At 48.7% G+C, this 16570-nt stretch overlaps 3 protein-coding genes across 16 annotated transcripts; 2 read left to right on the forward strand and 1 right to left on the reverse strand.

Moving 5' to 3' along the window:
- The first annotated feature begins 1112 nt into the window (after positions 1-1112).
- LOC122367279 (keratin-associated protein 4-9-like) lies at positions 1113-2582 on the forward strand. Its single transcript, XM_043340248.1, has 3 exons — positions 1113-1291; positions 1508-1648; positions 1943-2582. Exons 1-3 carry the CDS (start codon positions 1113-1115, stop codon positions 2580-2582), a joined length of 960 nt encoding a protein of 319 aa, XP_043196183.1.
- Positions 2583-2818: 236 nt separating this feature from the next.
- Positions 2819-12489, reverse strand: LOC122367873 (nucleoside diphosphate kinase homolog 5-like). Of its 10 annotated transcripts, none has more exons than XM_043341403.1 (6): positions 12405-12489; positions 6706-6883; positions 6360-6459; positions 5043-5154; positions 3997-4091; positions 2819-3546 (listed from the first exon to the last, which is right to left on the reverse strand). In XM_043341403.1, exons 2-6 carry the CDS (start codon positions 6799-6801, stop codon positions 3365-3367), a joined length of 585 nt encoding a protein of 194 aa, XP_043197338.1. In that variant the 5' UTR covers positions 6802-6883; positions 12405-12489; the 3' UTR covers positions 2819-3364. The 10 variants fall into 10 exon arrangements, with proteins under 10 accessions (XP_043197338.1, XP_043197345.1, XP_043197329.1 ...); XM_043341410.1 differs by having other exon boundaries at positions 12400-12463; XM_043341394.1 differs by lacking the exon at positions 12405-12489 and adding an exon at positions 10888-10913.
- On the forward strand, positions 11142-16366 carry LOC122367919 (protein aveugle-like). Of its 5 annotated transcripts, none has more exons than XM_043341455.1 (3): positions 11142-11395; positions 14385-14538; positions 14867-16366. In XM_043341455.1, the coding sequence occupies exons 2-3, from the start codon at positions 14419-14421 to the stop codon at positions 15047-15049; spliced, it is 303 nt and encodes a 100-aa protein (XP_043197390.1). In that variant the 5' UTR covers positions 11142-11395; positions 14385-14418; the 3' UTR covers positions 15050-16366. The 5 variants fall into 5 exon arrangements, with proteins under 5 accessions (XP_043197390.1, XP_043197399.1, XP_043197426.1 ...); XM_043341464.1 differs by having other exon boundaries at positions 11335-11381; XM_043341491.1 differs by lacking the exon at positions 11142-11395 and adding an exon at positions 12190-12315.
- Positions 16367-16570: the final 204 nt, after the last annotated feature.

Genomic DNA, 16570 nt, shown 5'->3' on the forward strand with positions numbered 1-16570 from the left:
CCGCTAGCGATGGGAGGCGCAGCGAGCGACGGCCCTCGTTTGTGTCTTTACATCTATTGCTGCTGTCCTGGGCCAGGCCAGATTTTTCTTTGGCTAGCTCGTCGGCCCTCTCATTTTCCTGCAGGTCGCCGTGCGCAGGGACCCTTTGAAGGCGAATGGTTGATCCTCGGCGAGAGAGAGCGAGGAGGTCCTCCCAGATGGAGATCCCATGGCGGGACGTCTGGGAGGAGAACCCGCCTTCCAGCACCCGCAAGGTGGCCTGGGAGTCGGTGCAGATAACTATTGAGCTGTCTGCAGTGTCGGCGTCGGCATGACCGATCACGGATGGTGTCCTGGGCCACCTCCTCGGCACACAGGAGCGTGCTGGAGCAGAGCTGGCCTGGCCCGTAGCGACTGGGAACTCCCGAGTTTCTCCCGACGGGAGGGTGATGGTGGCCCGCCCCCGCCCCGGGGGACGCCATCCGCCGCTGAGCAGTCCACCCAGATCCAGGCTGCGCGGGACGGCGGGAGTTCCTAAGTGGCTTCCACCCCCCCCCCCCTCCGTATATCCCCCTCCGCGGGAGCTGTTCTTTGGCCGCCGGGGCCGACGTCCAGGCAGAATGTGACCTGTTCATGCTGGCTCCACGGTGGGATGGTCTTGTCTTGGTTGGACGTCGGTCTCGCTTGCCCCGGCCAGGGCGCGGCGGCCGACATCTCGCCATCCGGTGGGAGTCCGGTGGTAGTATTTTGCACACCTAGGGTAATGTAAGCCTTTGTAAGCCCTCATGTAGTAAAGTACACCCACGAAGGCATGGCCATTGCCGCACAGGCACTCTCGGCGCCTCCCTGTATCAGTCATCAGGTGAAGGCAGGGATCCGACGGGCCTAGTTGACGTGCTGTCGCCGGTCGGTGCCCCTACACTACAGACAGGCTGCACGTGACCTGCAGCCTGTGACGCACCACCGTCACAGCGCGCGTGGCAAATGTCACACGCGGCCCTGTCGGCTCACCAAAGGTCGGCGCGGCGGTCAGAGCCGTCAGCGGCCGCTGGCTGACGGGATAATGACGGTCCGTGTCCGCCGATCGGCGCCGCGACTGCCGTCAGAGGGCCCCCGGCCACCGGTGCTACACCATGCCGCCGTCGCGCTGCCGGCCTCGCTCGGCCCTGTTGCTGCTGGTCACCTTTACGCTGACTGGTCCGATCTCGGCCGGAGCTCCGTACGACCCTTGTGCCTTGGCGCCGCGCGAGTTCTGCATCTCCAACAGGGGGTGTTGCCCGCCTACAGTCTGTGTACGAGTTCCCGCCTCAAGGTACGGCTATTGCTCTACTAATGAGACGCGCTGCGACCCGCCGTGCGGTCCCGGCCAGTGGTGTCCCCCCGGTCAGCCGGCGAAACCACCCAGCCGCACCGGGAAACTGCAGCTTCTGACACACGGCTCGGTCGACAACGGCTTCACCTGCAAGGACAAAAAACTGCCAATGGAGTGTTACGAAAACCTACACTGCCATCCGGGCTCCGTATGCAGGAAGACCTCACGAGGCAACTGCTGCTACCCGACCAAGTGTCCCATGAAGTGCCGGCGGGGCGAGCGCTGTCAAAAGATTCTGCGCCGGTGCGCCCGGCCGCCGGCCGACGCGTCGCCCTGCTACTGCCCGCCGCTGCTCAGGTGTGTGTCAGCTTGCAATCCACCTTGTCGCAAAGGACAGCGCTGCGAGCTGCTCCCCTCGACATCTATACTTACTAGCAAAAAGAAATACATGTGCGTGACAGACAAGTGCCAAAAGAACTCGGACTGTAAAGCTGGATCAATCTGCAGGAAACACAGGCGAGGTAACTGCTGCACGCCAAATACCTGTGCTCCGAGATGTGGTCCTGGTCAGAGGTGTGAGGCTGTTTTGTCTTCGTGCCCCCATATGGTCAATTGGGAGCCGCCACCATGTTACTGCCCGATGGGGTTCAGGTGTGTCAACAAAGTGCTGAAATGTGACCCGCCCTGCGGCCAGGGTCTGCGCTGCGGGCTGAGCTCGGGCGCCCCCGAGCCGAACGGCAGCAGAAAGCACGTGTGTGTGCGTGACAAGTGCTCCCGTACGCGCCGATGCCCGCCCGGGTTCCGGTGTCAGACGGACGCTCGCGGTAACTGCTGCCGCCAGTACACCTGCTCCCGCAAGTGCGCCGACAACGAGGTGTGTCGTCAGGTGCCGCCGACAGCGGGGCAGTGCGCCAGACCGGTACTCTACTCTCCGCCCTGCTTCTGCCAGTGGCGCTACGCCTGCCAGTCGCGCTGTCAGCCGCCCTGCGGACCAAACGAGCGCTGCGCGCCGGCCGGCGGGCTCGAGGGACGAGACCGGTACACCTGTCAGAAGAAGCCCGTTGACGAGTGCCGCACGGACAGAGACTGCGCGGCCGGCTCGTCCTGCCGCCGGGACAGCCGCGGCAACTGCTGCTACCCCACCGGCTGCCCCAACAAGTGCCCGGTCGGGGAGCGCTGTCAGGTGCGGTTTCCGCCGTGCCCGCGGCCGCCAGAGCCGGCGCCGCCGTGCTACTGCAAGCCGTTCTACAGCTGCACATCCTGTACGGGCCCCAGGTGTCCCATCGGCTAACCGGGACGGGGTCTGCGCGCCTCTGCGACTGCGCAGTGGATTTTGAGTTATGAGTTTAGTGCACATTGCACATTGTTTTGCTTTTGTTTCAGCCGGGACTTTCCACATTGAACCCTCACCTTGTTTTTTTTTCTAGCCATATGACTAAAACGAGCTATCTTAGCATAGGCCTATTATTAAAGAATCCAATAAAAAGATTCGAAAATAGTTTCCCTTGTTTCCTTTGAACACACGGCTGATGTGACAATGTGTATGCATTTTATCACAGACAATGAATATTTTATCACAGACAGAATAAGGACGCAAAAATATTTCTGAGCTGGAGCGGCGATCCACAGGTCGGATCACAGCTGTCGTGTAGCGTGTAAGCAGTAACGCAAACGTTAAAAGGGTCTCACTGACGTTCTAGGCCGCAAAAGAGAGGATTTAACACACTGTGAGGTAGCATATCCTCGATTTTTTTTTGCAATCAAAGGTACTCGACATTTGACCCCACTCTGCACCACATCTGGCGAAGCCAGTGATTATTGGCGGTCGCGCGGCACCGGCAGTAGTTAGAGTTGAGGCGACGGTCTGATAGTTCACTTCAGTGTCCGCACAGCTTTCACCGGGGAACTCACCTAATGCCAGACTGAGGCCAGTCTGGTCTCTTCCTACCAGTATAATCTGGATCACCAAAGTTTCTGAGATCGTCAGGGACCGCTGCGATGGCGACCGTGGTGTGGCGAATGTCGTATGAGTGACTCGCCCTGTAGCACTGGGTGCGGCTCTGCCGCTGACCACTAGTGGACGCCCTGCACCGGCTGGTAGGGGTTGTTGTTGAGCAGCCACTCGGCCAGCCAGCTGACCGGGTCGGCCGGCTTGGTCTTGCACAGCTCGGTCAGGCCGCGCACCAGCGTCTCGCTGACGTAGTCGTCCACAAAGTCCCTGGCCTCCATGCCGCTCAGTATCGGGTACAGGGTCACTGCGGGAACAGGGGCATCGGGAGGGTTACATCGCGCCGCTCCGGAAAACTGGTCTACCAAATCTCCCATCAGCAATCCAAATTTATGAAATACGTGTTGAATAACATTTTGTATTGCCTATCTCACTCGTGTGAGTCCTTTTGAATTGATAACACACTTACATGGTACATACTAAATACAACGTTTGCGATAAATATTATTTTTCCCCATAAAATGTAAAACGTCTTGGTTCGTGGTCATCTCAAGCCGATGAAATGTTAGTTGATGTTCGTTCGCTGCTGAACCGTGAGCCAGCCCTCAATAGCCCCGTTTACATAGGGCTCGTTGCCAGATAGTGGAATTCCGATACCGAGACATTTATTCTACTAACGAGACATTTCAGACACATTTCGTTAGTTCTGACGACCTATCCGGCCGAAAGCCCTATGTAAACGGGGCTCGTGTCTCACCGTCGGGAAAGAAGAAGCGGATCTCGCGCTCGGCGCTCTCGGCCGAGTCGCTGCCGTGGGCGGCGTTCTCCGTATCGCTCGAGCCGAACCTGGCCCTGCACCGACAGCCGGCGTCAGACGGAACGAGGAGCAGCACAGACAGACGGCACGGTCAGACTGAGAGGATCAGCAGAGCGGGATACTGGCGACCGAGACCCCGCAGCACCGTCTATTGGGAAACAGCCCACAGAGCGAAACAACGTGCCGAGCGAAAACAAATAGAAAGTGATCGGACACGCATGATACTATACTTCCCAGTCCGATTAACTACACTTTTGCTATTGCGTTAGGCGGCACGGGCGGACATCGATAGCAGCGCCTCTATCGGTCAATAGGGAAAGCTGGGCTGTAGGCGACGAAATACCGGCTAAGTTGTCATACGTTGAATAGGTTTATAGACATCCGTCTTGTGAAAAAGTTGAACTTTTGCCTTCAATATTTCTACAGGCAATTTTAGAAGTGTCTTCACATAGATTACAACACCGTTTAGATTATTGTATTCACTTCAAGCCTTCCCTTTTGTTCTTGATGATGCGGGAACTATTTCTAATTAGTATTTCTAGCTTAATAAAAGAACATATTGTGCAAACAATGAAAAAAGCATAGATAGAATATTTTAAATGCAATTTTCTCTAGCAATCAATGGTAAATTTTCTACAGATCAAGGAAAAGATGCATGCTAACTGATAATTTAAAGTTCTTGGAGCCAGTTGTTTTCTTCTTTTCTTACGTCGCCCCAATGGCCGCGAATACACTTGTGATAACACCTATCGGATCCGGACACAGTATCTAGTGGTCATTTCAGCCATGCTAGCTGCGAGTATGCACGCGTGCGCGGTAGCACTATAAATGTAAATAAACAAATATCTTTATTACGTGAGCATTACGTGACTAATCGGCATTAGTGGTAGATGAGGAGCGCAACCTTAAAGTGGGTGAGTACGGCCAATAACTGCCAAGTGGGAATGGGAGCACGGGACAATAGCGATAGAGGAAGAAACACTAACCGGATAGAGTCTGGATGTTTCTTGATGGCGGCGGCGACGCTGGTCGGGCCCAGCAGACGACGCCAGGCCCGGACGGCGCGGTCCTTACTGAGCACCATGGCTAGTACTGGGCCTGCAGAACAAACACATGATCGGAACAATACCAAACAGTGACGAGTACCGGCACTGCGGCATAGAACCAGTCACTGGCTATCCCGGCCCTGCGGCACAGTATCAAACACGATCTCCGGCCATGTATCACGGTATCAAATACCTACCGACTATCCCCGGTCCAGCGGCACAGTACAAATACTGACTATCCCCGCCCTGTATCAGAGTATCAAATAATGACCACCCCTTCCTACTATCACCGTATCAAATACGAACCACCGCTAAATATATCCTGTATCATGGTATCGAGTACCGACCACCCCGGTCCTGCAGCTCATTGTCAGAAAACAACAATGAACAGACCACTGATCTACTGACTGGCCGCAGCTGGCCCGGCCCTGCGGCACAGCGGCTATCTAACGCTGACAGGCACAAACCCCGCGGCACAGTATCAAATACGGCTCATCCCCGGCATCGCGGCACATTATCTAACGCTGACAAGCACAAGCCCTGCCGTTCAGTTAAACAGTGACAATCACCGGTCCCGGCAGCTCAGTATCAAATTCAAGACTGCATTACACAGACACTTTTGAGACGACATCCATCACACTGTCTTCAATAATGAATGTCATACATTCGTCAATCGCCATGCCTTCGGTCGCTGGTTCACGCCCTCGGGCCTTATACCGACGACGCGTGGCGGCAGCCGAAATGGACACCGACGATAGTTCACAGATCAAGTGACAAACTCAGAGTCATGGGGCGGCTGAAGACTCGGTCACTATCCCAGCAGTGTCTGAATATTGAGTTCGGATCATGACCGGTGACCGCCATCAGTGATCGAGGATACTTGAGCACTAAGCAGAGTAAATACGCACTACAAACAGATTTCAATGCTAAGCGAATGGGAGGTATGAATGCGTATTTATTCATACACGGGTACACGGTAAATAACGCACAACCGTCTTTGTTTTGCGAATCCACTGATCGCTGCGACACGTTCAGGTAATGACATGCCCTTAAAACTGCCAGTAGGCAAAAAAAGGCATGCACTCGGTAATAAACACAGATTGAAGTCAATGGATAAAAGCAGCTGCTAGTTGGGCAGCTCAAACACAATACACGGGATCCAAGCGCCAAAGGGCGGGGGGGGGGGCTAAAAGAAGCGTCAAATATGTAGACGACAAACTTCGCATCCCAAGTCCCAGTAAATAGGCAAAGATTTACCTGAAGTCATGAAATTGATGAGATCACTGAAGAACGGCTTGTCACGGTGTTCGGCGTAAAACTCCATGGTTTGTTCCTTGGACAGCAGCACTCGGCGTCGCTGAAACAGAGTCCAAACACCAGCCGTCTATAAATGAGGTCGGGAAATGTAGAGATAGTGAATGAAGTTCTCCCTGGTTTCTCACCGATATAACCGTTTTGAAAACAGACTGCATCAGAGAGATAGATTAGTGTCATTTATCGTATACGTAGTGGCTCGCCACGTGCTCGCAATGTGCCACGCCCAGCGTCACAGCAAGCAGACATGAACAAAACTGTTGTTGTCCCAATACTAAAACAAAATTACCTGAACAATAGTGAAGCCATCTTTGATGATCATTTTCTCGATTTCTTCGGCGTTTGCAATTGCGTTCGGCTTGATAATGGCCAGCGTTTTCTCCATTGTGAATCACAGAAATCTAGGGCGTTTCGTTACGACTTCGGGATAGAAGAGTCTATCAGCACCCCACAGCACCGCATCGATGCTTGAAAGAGGCATGGACAGTGGACTCGTTAGACAAGCAGGAAAACAAGCTTTGTGTTACACCCAACTTTGGTGCGGGAACGGGCGGAACCACACTCCGAATTTCTCTATACGGCTATCGGCGAATAATCGTATTGAATCCTATCGAGCGACCAGCCCACCTTCGTCTTTGATCACACTTCCCATTTTCAAGGGCTAACGGCTGCCCCATTGCTAGACATGTAATCGTGACGCATCCAGGCAACCAAGTGTTACACTACCTTACCGGGAGCGGGGAGCCCACTCTGAGGTCACCGAGCGACCGTTCGCCCAGCTCCGGGTCGTGCGGTCCCGGGGTCGTGGGGTCGTGGCCTCCGGGTGGCGGGTCGTGGCCTGTCTCGCCCGGAGCGCGGCTCAAACACGCGTCAAATACACATCTGATGCGTTAGTTTCTAATTCTTTTACATGTTCTGCATCTTATAACAAATAAATAAAATAATGTCTAGCTGGCGGTCCGTCCTCGATGCAAAAAGTCCACGCTCGGGGTCAATATCAATCAACCTTGGTAATATCCATTGTACTCGCTAATATCGACCTTTTCACAACGTCCATCTCTCTTTCACCAGCTTCATTTGAATTTTGAACCCACCCTCCCTCGTCAGGGATGGTTGGTTCGGATTACGGTTGGCTGTAACCCTCCACCCCCACCCCACCCCCTTCGAATCCCGATGTTTTTTTCGAGATTTTCGGAACCTATTAGTCGGATATGGTAACAACAATCGCCTATTCAGGTCAGGTCACTGACCTATGAAGTCATAAGTAAAACTCTTAACGATTCGTAAATGTTGAAAATTCGCAACCCTTCAATGACTGGGAATTCTTCGCAGGGAAATGAAACTTTCAGCAGAAGCAGTAAGTTCCCGAGTCCATGACAAAACTTCAGTAGGTGTATCTCGGATTCTACGTACCTAAGGGTCACTCTAAGTCTGGTCGGTCTTACGACCACAGCATTGTAAGTCAATGGGGGCTTATTGTAAATGTTAGGCTTTTTTTGACGCCGGAAATCTTCTGAGACAGGGACTATCTAATGCATGCTTGAGTGGTGTGCAAGAGATTGTGATTTCACACATTATTTTCTTGTAAGGCGCCCGACGCTCGATGCTAGGCTTTGCGTTGTGAACTTGGGTTGCGTCATATACAGCGTCACTAAGGTAGCTTGCGGCTTGAGGTCTTCCAGGTTTTCGTGAATAAATCCCGGGCTGCAAATGAGCTATAGCAGGTCGGAAAAGCCACGATGGATTTAAAACGAAGGCCATTTAGATTTAAAACGACCTATCAAATATAATAAAAAGCAAGCAATAGGACATCCTTCGACCAGCTTTCAGCCCTAGGAGGCTAGGAGTGACTGAACTAAGGTCAATATTGAATAAGTTACTTGTTAGCTTTCTCAAAAACGATGTATAGGTACGAGAAGTTTAAAAGTGAAAGCACCTATATAATAAAAGTAGTTATGTACTTACTCATAGCATTCGGACACGCGGGCTTACCAATTACCATGATTATCACGTTTCAAACACGACGTCAAAAGTATCTCGGCTCAGCGACCTTTTCTAGCGAAGTCGTTTCCCTTCCCGCGCCCCGCTTGGGGGAAGGGGGTTGAACACCCCCGCCCCCCCAGTTTTTCGCGAATATCTATAAAAAACGGCGGCGTTCTGGCACACTTTATTAAAAAAATCTGCACAATCTATGAAAATTTATAAACAAGGTCACACAAGGTCAGGCCACCAGTTCACGTCAAGTGACCTCACCTCATAAAAGTTTCAATGCCTGCCGTAGCTACACCGAGTTACCGACCAATTTGTAACTTTTAGCAATTAATAAGGGCAACAGTATGTAAATACACAAAATATATCTCGGAAATTGGATATCGGTGACCTAGGGTCAGGTCAACTTTGCGACCTCTCCAGTCTCCACCCCAGTAGGTACATACTTACCCAAGTCAAAGGGAGAAAAATAAAAGGCGCCTCTTTTGGACAAACGTCAGACTTTCGAGCATCGAATTACAAGTAAAAAGGACACAATGAACCGGAAAATGGCACCCGTGATCCATCGTTAAGTCCCTGAGGTCATCCCAGGTCACGAATGGTATCTAACAGTTGTTCGCTAATACCTTTTGATAGAGGCACGCTAGAGCCATGAAAACGCCTTTGACGTGTTCAACTCGACGATACGGAGCGACAAATTTGCAGCATGAGTAGGATGACCTTTTTTGGTCAGGTCATGACCCTCACCTGAGGTCAAATTTTTAAGTTGACCTTTCGAGGTCAACTCATAGTTCATTCAATGCGTGTTGACAAGAGGAACCCGATGCTGCTATTAGTAAGATCGTGTAAGTTTTGTGTCAAGTCATTTTCCGGAAAAAAAAACTCCGCAAAAATGCCTATTGCCTATTTTGGCATTTTTTGCCCCCTGCGGACTAAACCCTTGACCTTAGGTCGAATCTGAGAGCATCGATCAGAAATACCGTTAAAATAGCTATCGAATGCGCTCTTCCGTGGCGCTGTAGCTCTATTTATCTGTTCCTGAGCTATGCGTTCGTTTGTCGAAAATTATCGAGGTTCGACCTGGAAAGTGGCGAAATTTCACCTTCGGTGACCTCCGGTGACCAGACCTGAGTTGACGTTATTTTTCATTATTGACGTTCTTTCTTTGGCTCTTTCGAACGCCGCCTAGGCTACTGCCAAGTGCCACGGCGTGTCGCTACGTGACCCAGGTGCCGTGTTAGAAGGGGCGATCGACTTATATAGCCTTGCACCTCCCAGCAGAGCGTTGAAATCCAGGACCCCCAGCGGAGACTGGGGCGCGGGTGGTCTTTGACTTGACCTCAAAGTCAAATGGTGGTGCAAAAAGAGGAAATGACCGCGCCTCGCCTCACGGCTCACAAAACACAAGCTCGTTTTATCTGAAACTCTTGCTCAAGATGACGAGTTTTGGCCACAGGCCAATGCAGGCCAAGGTTTTGGCCACAGTATTTTGACCTCACCTGTGAATCGCTGCCGGGGATTAGCGCCCAGGGTAAACTACAGCAGTAACTAGTAAACTATTGCAAAGAGCTAATCTTGTTTGCACCTACAGTGCCTAAGGGTGCCTAAGGACGCCCTTGTATTTAGCAAGATTCCTATGTATTTAGAGCCTTGATCACGCCTATCTGTCTCAATTTGGTATAAATCTTGAGCACGCCCCTATCCCCACACTTCCCCACATATAAAATACCTATATACGGCCTTGAAAATACCTATCCCCTACTCTTGCCCCTACTCCTCTACCCCCCCCCCCCCCCTACCCACTTTGTTTTCAGCGATTTACACTTTATCAGCGTTGCCATGGGAACGAAGAGTAAGCAAAAAATGGCAGCCTAAATACTTCAACGGAAGGAAAAAATATCTTCCATTGTGCTACAGAAGGATGAAAAACTTTGGTAAAACTTATGACAAAAGTAAACAAAAACAAAGATAATACACTAAACGAAATTTTTTTAATTTAAAGGGACCATCCCACCTTAACATTAGTTTTGAGTTGAGATAGCCAAGTTTGCGGCCAGGCTCAGAAACCACCATTTATCCTGGTCGCAACCCCCGCAGCTTTATGGTGTTCAAGAAATTTCTTCCCTTTACTTGCAGGGTGGGACCAGCTTAGTCCCTATCTCTTAACCATTACGGGAGTCTGATGACGTCATCAGGCTTTCGAACGTCCGTTAAATGTTTGACTAAAACGTTTTGTAGCACGCGGTGGTATATGCTGCTTTGCGCGCAACAAATGCCGCACTTTCAAATAAAGTCGCTAGGAACAGCGGAGATCCCAAATAGTAAACAAAAGTAAAAGTCTAATATCTTGAAAACCGGTGAATATTTTTCGATGAAATTTGGTAGATATTCGTTTTTGCTCTTTCTGAACCGAGCGACATCACTTTCATGCCAATTCATTGACTTTTTTGAAGGTGGGAGGGTCCCTTTAATAAGTCATCACCTCATTATTTTACCTCCGTCCTATAAACTTCGCGGGTACAGCATGAGTAAATTTGGTAGCTATTTCCCTCTTATTGAATTATGTCGGCATATACTGCGCAGCAATTTCGAAAGTGGGGCGTCGCCTTGCCCCGCGTTCGATGTCTCCCGGGCCCAGTTTCACCAAGTGGGGTAATTTCGGCATGGGGTAGATTTCCATTCTGCCCCATGGGGTAAAATCCAGTTTCACCAGCTCAAACTACCCCCATGGGGTAGTTTCGGCGTCTCTTGTGAATGTTTGCTAAGCAAGCAGCATCAGCAAAACAACGGAACGTTTTGATTGGTCGAGAATTTCATTTCACGACGGCGTGAAATGAAGAACACATTTGATTTGGCTTCTTGTATTTGTCTACCAATCACCTTGGTAACGATGGCACAATGGCACCTCAGTTTCCAAGATTCACAACTTTATTGAGAAAGGAATGGCAATGCACAACCGCGAATCTTGATGGATAGGTTACAGAACAATGGCATGTTTTATTATCGAATAGTATCGAATGTTTTAAAATTAATTAGTGTTTTAGTAAATTTGATGTTTATATTAGATGTTTAAATTATTTATAGTCACCGTGGTTTAAATTAGATGATTTAGATTAGATTAGATGTTTACCTAGTGTTTTATAATTAGAATGTTTCAGTAAATTAGTGCATGTTTTACTAGTATCGAATACACCTTGCTTGGTATTTTTGGCGACTTTTAACTACGAATCTTTTGCACCAGATGCTTTTATTTCTAATGTGCATTACAAAATACATACAGTACCTACAGATGCACGGCCCATTTAACGCAACTTTATTGAGATATGCACAACAGCGACAAAAATAAAAAAATAGATATGGAAAGTATCGAATCCACTTGGCCTGGTATTTTTAACAACTGCTTATTACGCATTACTTGCACCATTTGCTTTTTATTTCTAATGAGAATTACCTAGGTATGCACGACATTCTCTTGCTGATTTAGGTACGGCATTTTTATTTTTATTTCAGTTGTTAGCGTCTTGACATTTGCTGGATATTTGCACATTGACCGTAAGGCATATAGATACCTCGAATGATAATTTGAATAGATCACACAAGTTGAAGTACTATGATCATTTCAACAAGACACATCGTCAGCATGTAGATAACCACCGTGAAGAATGTGCATTTTTATTGTTTATATTTCAAGGCTTCCTCATCCGGTATTCAAGGTCACTGTTGAAGGAAAACCTTTAATAGTTAAAAAAGTAAAAATCCTGGCATTCAGCTATCGGCGACATCTATAATGCTTCTTTTGGGTGTTGCAATGCAGATCACAAGCATAGGTGGTGCAGGCTACATGCAGTAAAATATTTGGATGAAACTTGAAGTATCTATGCTATGAATAATGCATACTCAAACATGACAGGTGATTGGACTTCAATAAAATATGTTCTTATTACTATTTTACTGTCAATTGTTGCTCACAATTCGTATCATATTCACAGATTACCCCACGAATGTCAGCCGTAATTTTGGTCGGATATTTGGGGTAGAATTGCCGGCAAACAGCTGATTGATTGGCTTGTTCAGATGCTCACGGACCGTGAGCATCTGTTTGCATGGCAAATTTGGGGTAAAATAAAAACTACCCCATGGGGTAGTTTGGAAGTGGCCAATCAGAACCTACCCCATTTGGTGAAACTGGTTTGGGGTAGTTTCGCCGAAACTACCCCAAACAGAGCTTGGTGAAACTGGGCCCTGGACGGCAAAGATTCTACGCTGTCCGGCCAATCACGTTCCATAACCGCAGCCGAGCCCCCGCTGACCTTGGACGGGATTGGCCGGACGACGTAGAATCTTCGTCGTCCGAGAGACATCGAACGCGGGGTTGGTTCATTGCACTGAACTCTATAATGGTTCATTGCCATTGCACATTGTGCATTATGAGTTCTCTATATACCGTGATTGTGAGTTGCATTATAGAGTTCAGTGGGGCCTTGGTTCAGTGATCATTGCCAAGTTACTGCTGAATGCTGTGTGACTGCTTTGAATAGATAATAATAAAGAATTATTTAATTTATTTATTATTGGTACAGTGAGTCTAGGGCCTTCTTATCGTATATCAATATTATAAGAGTAGCCGAGTTTGATTTTTCTGGTGAGTATGAAAGGCACGATATGGATATCTCCAAAAACACACAGATTGAGATGGTTATTATTGTTATTAGGTGGTCATTACTCATAACATGAATAACTGGAACATGTTGTCTATGTATTATGTCATGATTTCCTTCCACTTACATTGGTTTTAAGTGATAACAGAACATGATTCTCACATTTATCATTCTGGAATGACTGAAGCAGAGGTTCAAATGTTTTTATTGATACATAATTTGTTCCTTTCCATGTCAGTTGGCAGAACTATGGTCAAGCGTGCTTATTTATGAGAACACATTTTCGTTCCCATGTTTGAGAACAATAGACCCAAATATGGGAATGCCATGTAGTAGGCAGATTTAGGTATTATAATTTGCTCCTTTCCATGTTGGCTGTGTTCTGCTTCTGAACCCAACAAGATCATTCTTAAAAATGCCACAAATAAAGCATATTTTGAGGTGAGGTCACCATAATTCGCCCAAATTCTGGAACACTAATTGGATTTAATGGCTATGAATTTAATGCCTGTGTGTGGCTAGTACTCTAGTACTGTGGTTGGCAACTTCCTACCTACAAGATTAGCAGAATTGGATTTGCTTGAAGGAAGATAGCAAATTAATCATGCTGATGTGACTGAAACTGGAGTCTGTTGTTTCCACTCATTGACTTTAAGTTTCAAGTTGTGGCTGTTTCAATCTATCACAGCTCATTCCTGCCAGGAGTTGTACATAAAGGGTCATAGAGACTTAAACCCAGCCTGGATTCTCATCACCATCTGAGGCTATTGATGTAAACATCACCATCCATCCTCAAGGAGTCCTCCACCCAACCAACTGAGCTTTAGGGCAGACTAGTCAGTTGTTTCAATGTTTTACTTCACAGGTTTCTGAGCTGCTTAATAGGTATCCAACATGCTTAGCTGTCCAGGACTATCATAATCAAAAATTGTTCATATCTGTATTTTGTTCAAAGTGAGAGTAGATAACATGAGTCCACGGCCCTGCTCTCCATACTCCAGACTCCTGAGTCCTGACATCCACAGTTTAGATGGCCTGAAGCGTGAAGAAGACCTCAGCAAATAATGGCTGACTCCTCAGTCCTACTTTTGACCACATTCAGCAGGTGACCTGGTCTCAGGTCTGAGGTCCTTGTTGGATATTTGACCTGTCCTGACTTTTTTGTCTGGCATGATCTTCAGAGGTGGCTGCATTGACATTCATACTCCATAGGCACTGTCATTGGTTAGGTATTTATCTGAGCCCCACAGACAACAGTTGACCAAACCGAAGTCCAAACTCAACCACAGGTGACTGACCTGTCCCTTTCTGTCCTCTGCAGGTCACTGTGCCAGCCTGTGCATCACTAGTGCGATATGACACGAGCGTCGGCGCCGCCGCGGCTCGTCTACCGCTGGTCAGTGACCGATGTTCAGAAGTGGCTGAGGCGCCACCTCAGCGACTATCACAGCCTCTACTCAGAGCGCTTTCTGCAGGTGAGGCGAGGCACGGCAAGGGCTGCTGGGATGATCGCTGTCCACTGAGAGTACTGGTTGTGATGAATTAGCACTATTTGTTGTGCTTTTGACATCGAGGAAATGCTTTATAAAGTATGGATTCATGAGTATCACTACTCGTTAGGCAGTAGGTACAGTTGTTATTCAACATTGTATTTGAGTTTCAATATACGCCACTCGTCTCCTGACCTACTTCCTAGACCGTCTTTTGAATTGATTTTACTCGAGATTTTTTAAATCAAGCCGTTTCTTATTTGAAGCAGGTTGAATTTTACGAATGACCTGTGTGTTTATGGGCACTCGACAGCATGATATCGCGGGTGCTGCCCTGGTCCGCCTGAGCCGACCTCAGCTGCAGAACATGGGCATCGCCGACCCAAAGCACCGCGAGGACATCTACCGGGAGATCGCCAAACTACGCCTCAAGTCGGACCTGCTCGAGATCCGCAATGTGTACACGAACGTCAAGGGTGACGCGGTGCTAGTGTGACTGTCTCCTCACCGGTGAGGTACCGCGGTCAGTGATCTGTACGGGAACACGGCGCTCTTGGTGTGATCCCAAAGATAGCATCACCACTGCGGGACGCTGCGGACGGATTTTCCGACACTAAAAGAGCGTCAGCTGTCTCCAGACTCGATAATGTCGGACGGTGATCATTTCCGACGCTCAGAGTTCCACCGCAGAAGAGTGTCGAGGCGACCGTCGCCGGCTACTGCTGGTGGTCCGTTCAGTGTGGAGGTCACACCCAGATCTACTACACTCTGTGTGAAAAGTCGAGGGTGATTTGACAGAAGCCCGATCGGGTGGGATGAGCGACGGGCCGCCAGGCCACTATATCATAGTCGCGTAGTCTTCTCTGATGCTTGGAGCACTTAGGTACTCGTGTCGTCACGGGAGTGAAAAGTACGAAGCGCAAACCGTCTAAACCGAATCAAATATCAGCAGGATGATGCCTTCCGTTGTGCGTTGTGACAATTTATCTTTTTGAATTGAATGAGGTAAACAATTGCGATATCTATCTTGCGATTTTTGGCGAAGAGAGATTCCCATGGGACCTGCCACGGTCTCAGGATAAGGGTAAAGAACAACGCAGCCCTTATACATTAGGCTGCACTGCGGTAGTCAAATAATTGTGACTCCCCCCCCCCCCCCCCCCCCCGGTGACGCAGCCCCGGTACATACATTCGTTCCAATTTATTGCTGTCTTGTGCCGTTAGTGGCGAAGTCGTGGTTGCATCTTCTAAGAGGATGTTGACGTGTCTTCTCACTACGTGTATGTGTGGGGTCTCCCCTTTCTAGCATTTCAAGCATTCATGGTAGCTGTAGATGATTTTCTCGAGGGTGCTCCTCGCACGGGGCTGGCCGGTGTCTGGTCGTGCACAATGGCGCCCCGTGAAGTCACCCTTCACGGCCTTAGTCTGTATTTACTAAAGGGTGGTTTACCAGCAACGGGGTGGCCACTCTGTGATGGACATTCAGACGGCATCATTAATGTGTGACTATTTTCTTATACTTGTATTCCTTACATGTGAGGCGTCAATGTTTACTTCGAGAAAATCAAGTGATCCGTCGTAAGTCTCAACGTACCGTTCATTTGATGTAATGTGTCGTGAATTGTGATCGTAAGGAATCGTGATGTGGGCATGAATGTGTTTTATCGGTGGTCTTGCCCTTAATCAAGTGATTGTCATTTTAGTTCATTTTACGTGACCTGCATCGACTGGAGAGCAGTCAGCGAACTAAGAGCATCAGTATTGCGCACTTGTTATTAGATGTACATTCAGTAATAAAATGTGAACATAACTACCAATGCGACGATAACTATTGAAAGCGAGCTCATTATGTAATATGTATCCAACGACATAGTCTGAATATTGTTATTCTGAGGAAAGAATGCGCAACGCGTTTCATGTCGCAGATACGAATTTTCTCCTTTGATGTTGCATATATTATTAGGCCTTGTGGTCGGTCCTACTTTTGGTAAGGTTTCAGTTTCACTTGGAGTTCAGA

Source organism: Amphibalanus amphitrite, unplaced genomic scaffold (assembly GCF_019059575.1).
Source record: "Amphibalanus amphitrite isolate SeventyFive unplaced genomic scaffold, NRLGWU_Aamphi_draft 000031F_arrow, whole genome shotgun sequence".
Lineage (NCBI taxonomy): Eukaryota > Metazoa > Arthropoda > Thecostraca > Balanomorpha > Balanidae > Amphibalanus > Amphibalanus amphitrite.

Coding starts and splice junctions, on each gene's coding strand:
- LOC122367279 (XM_043340248.1), top strand. CDS start 1,113: ATGCCGCCGTCGCGCTGCCGGCCTCGCTCGGCCCTGTTGCTGCTGGTC. Junction 1,292..1,507: donor GTACGAGTTCCCGCCTCAAG/GTACGGCTATTG, acceptor CTCCGTATGCAG/GAAGACCTCACGAGGCAACT. Junction 1,649..1,942: donor TACTGCCCGCCGCTGCTCAG/GTGTGTGTCAGC, acceptor GATGGGGTTCAG/GTGTGTCAACAAAGTGCTGA.
- LOC122367873 (XM_043341403.1), bottom strand. CDS start 6,801: ATGGAGAAAACGCTGGCCATTATCAAGCCGAACGCAATTGCAAACGCC. Junction 5,155..6,359: donor CATCAATTTCATGACTTCAG/GTAAATCTTTGC, acceptor TTTGTTCTGCAG/GCCCAGTACTAGCCATGGTG. Junction 3,547..3,996: donor CCGCTTCTTCTTTCCCGACG/GTGAGACACGAG, acceptor CTGTTCCCGCAG/TGACCCTGTACCCGATACTG.
- LOC122367919 (XM_043341455.1), top strand. CDS start 14,419: ATGACACGAGCGTCGGCGCCGCCGCGGCTCGTCTACCGCTGGTCAGTG. Junction 14,539..14,866: donor ACTCAGAGCGCTTTCTGCAG/GTGAGGCGAGGC, acceptor GGCACTCGACAG/CATGATATCGCGGGTGCTGC.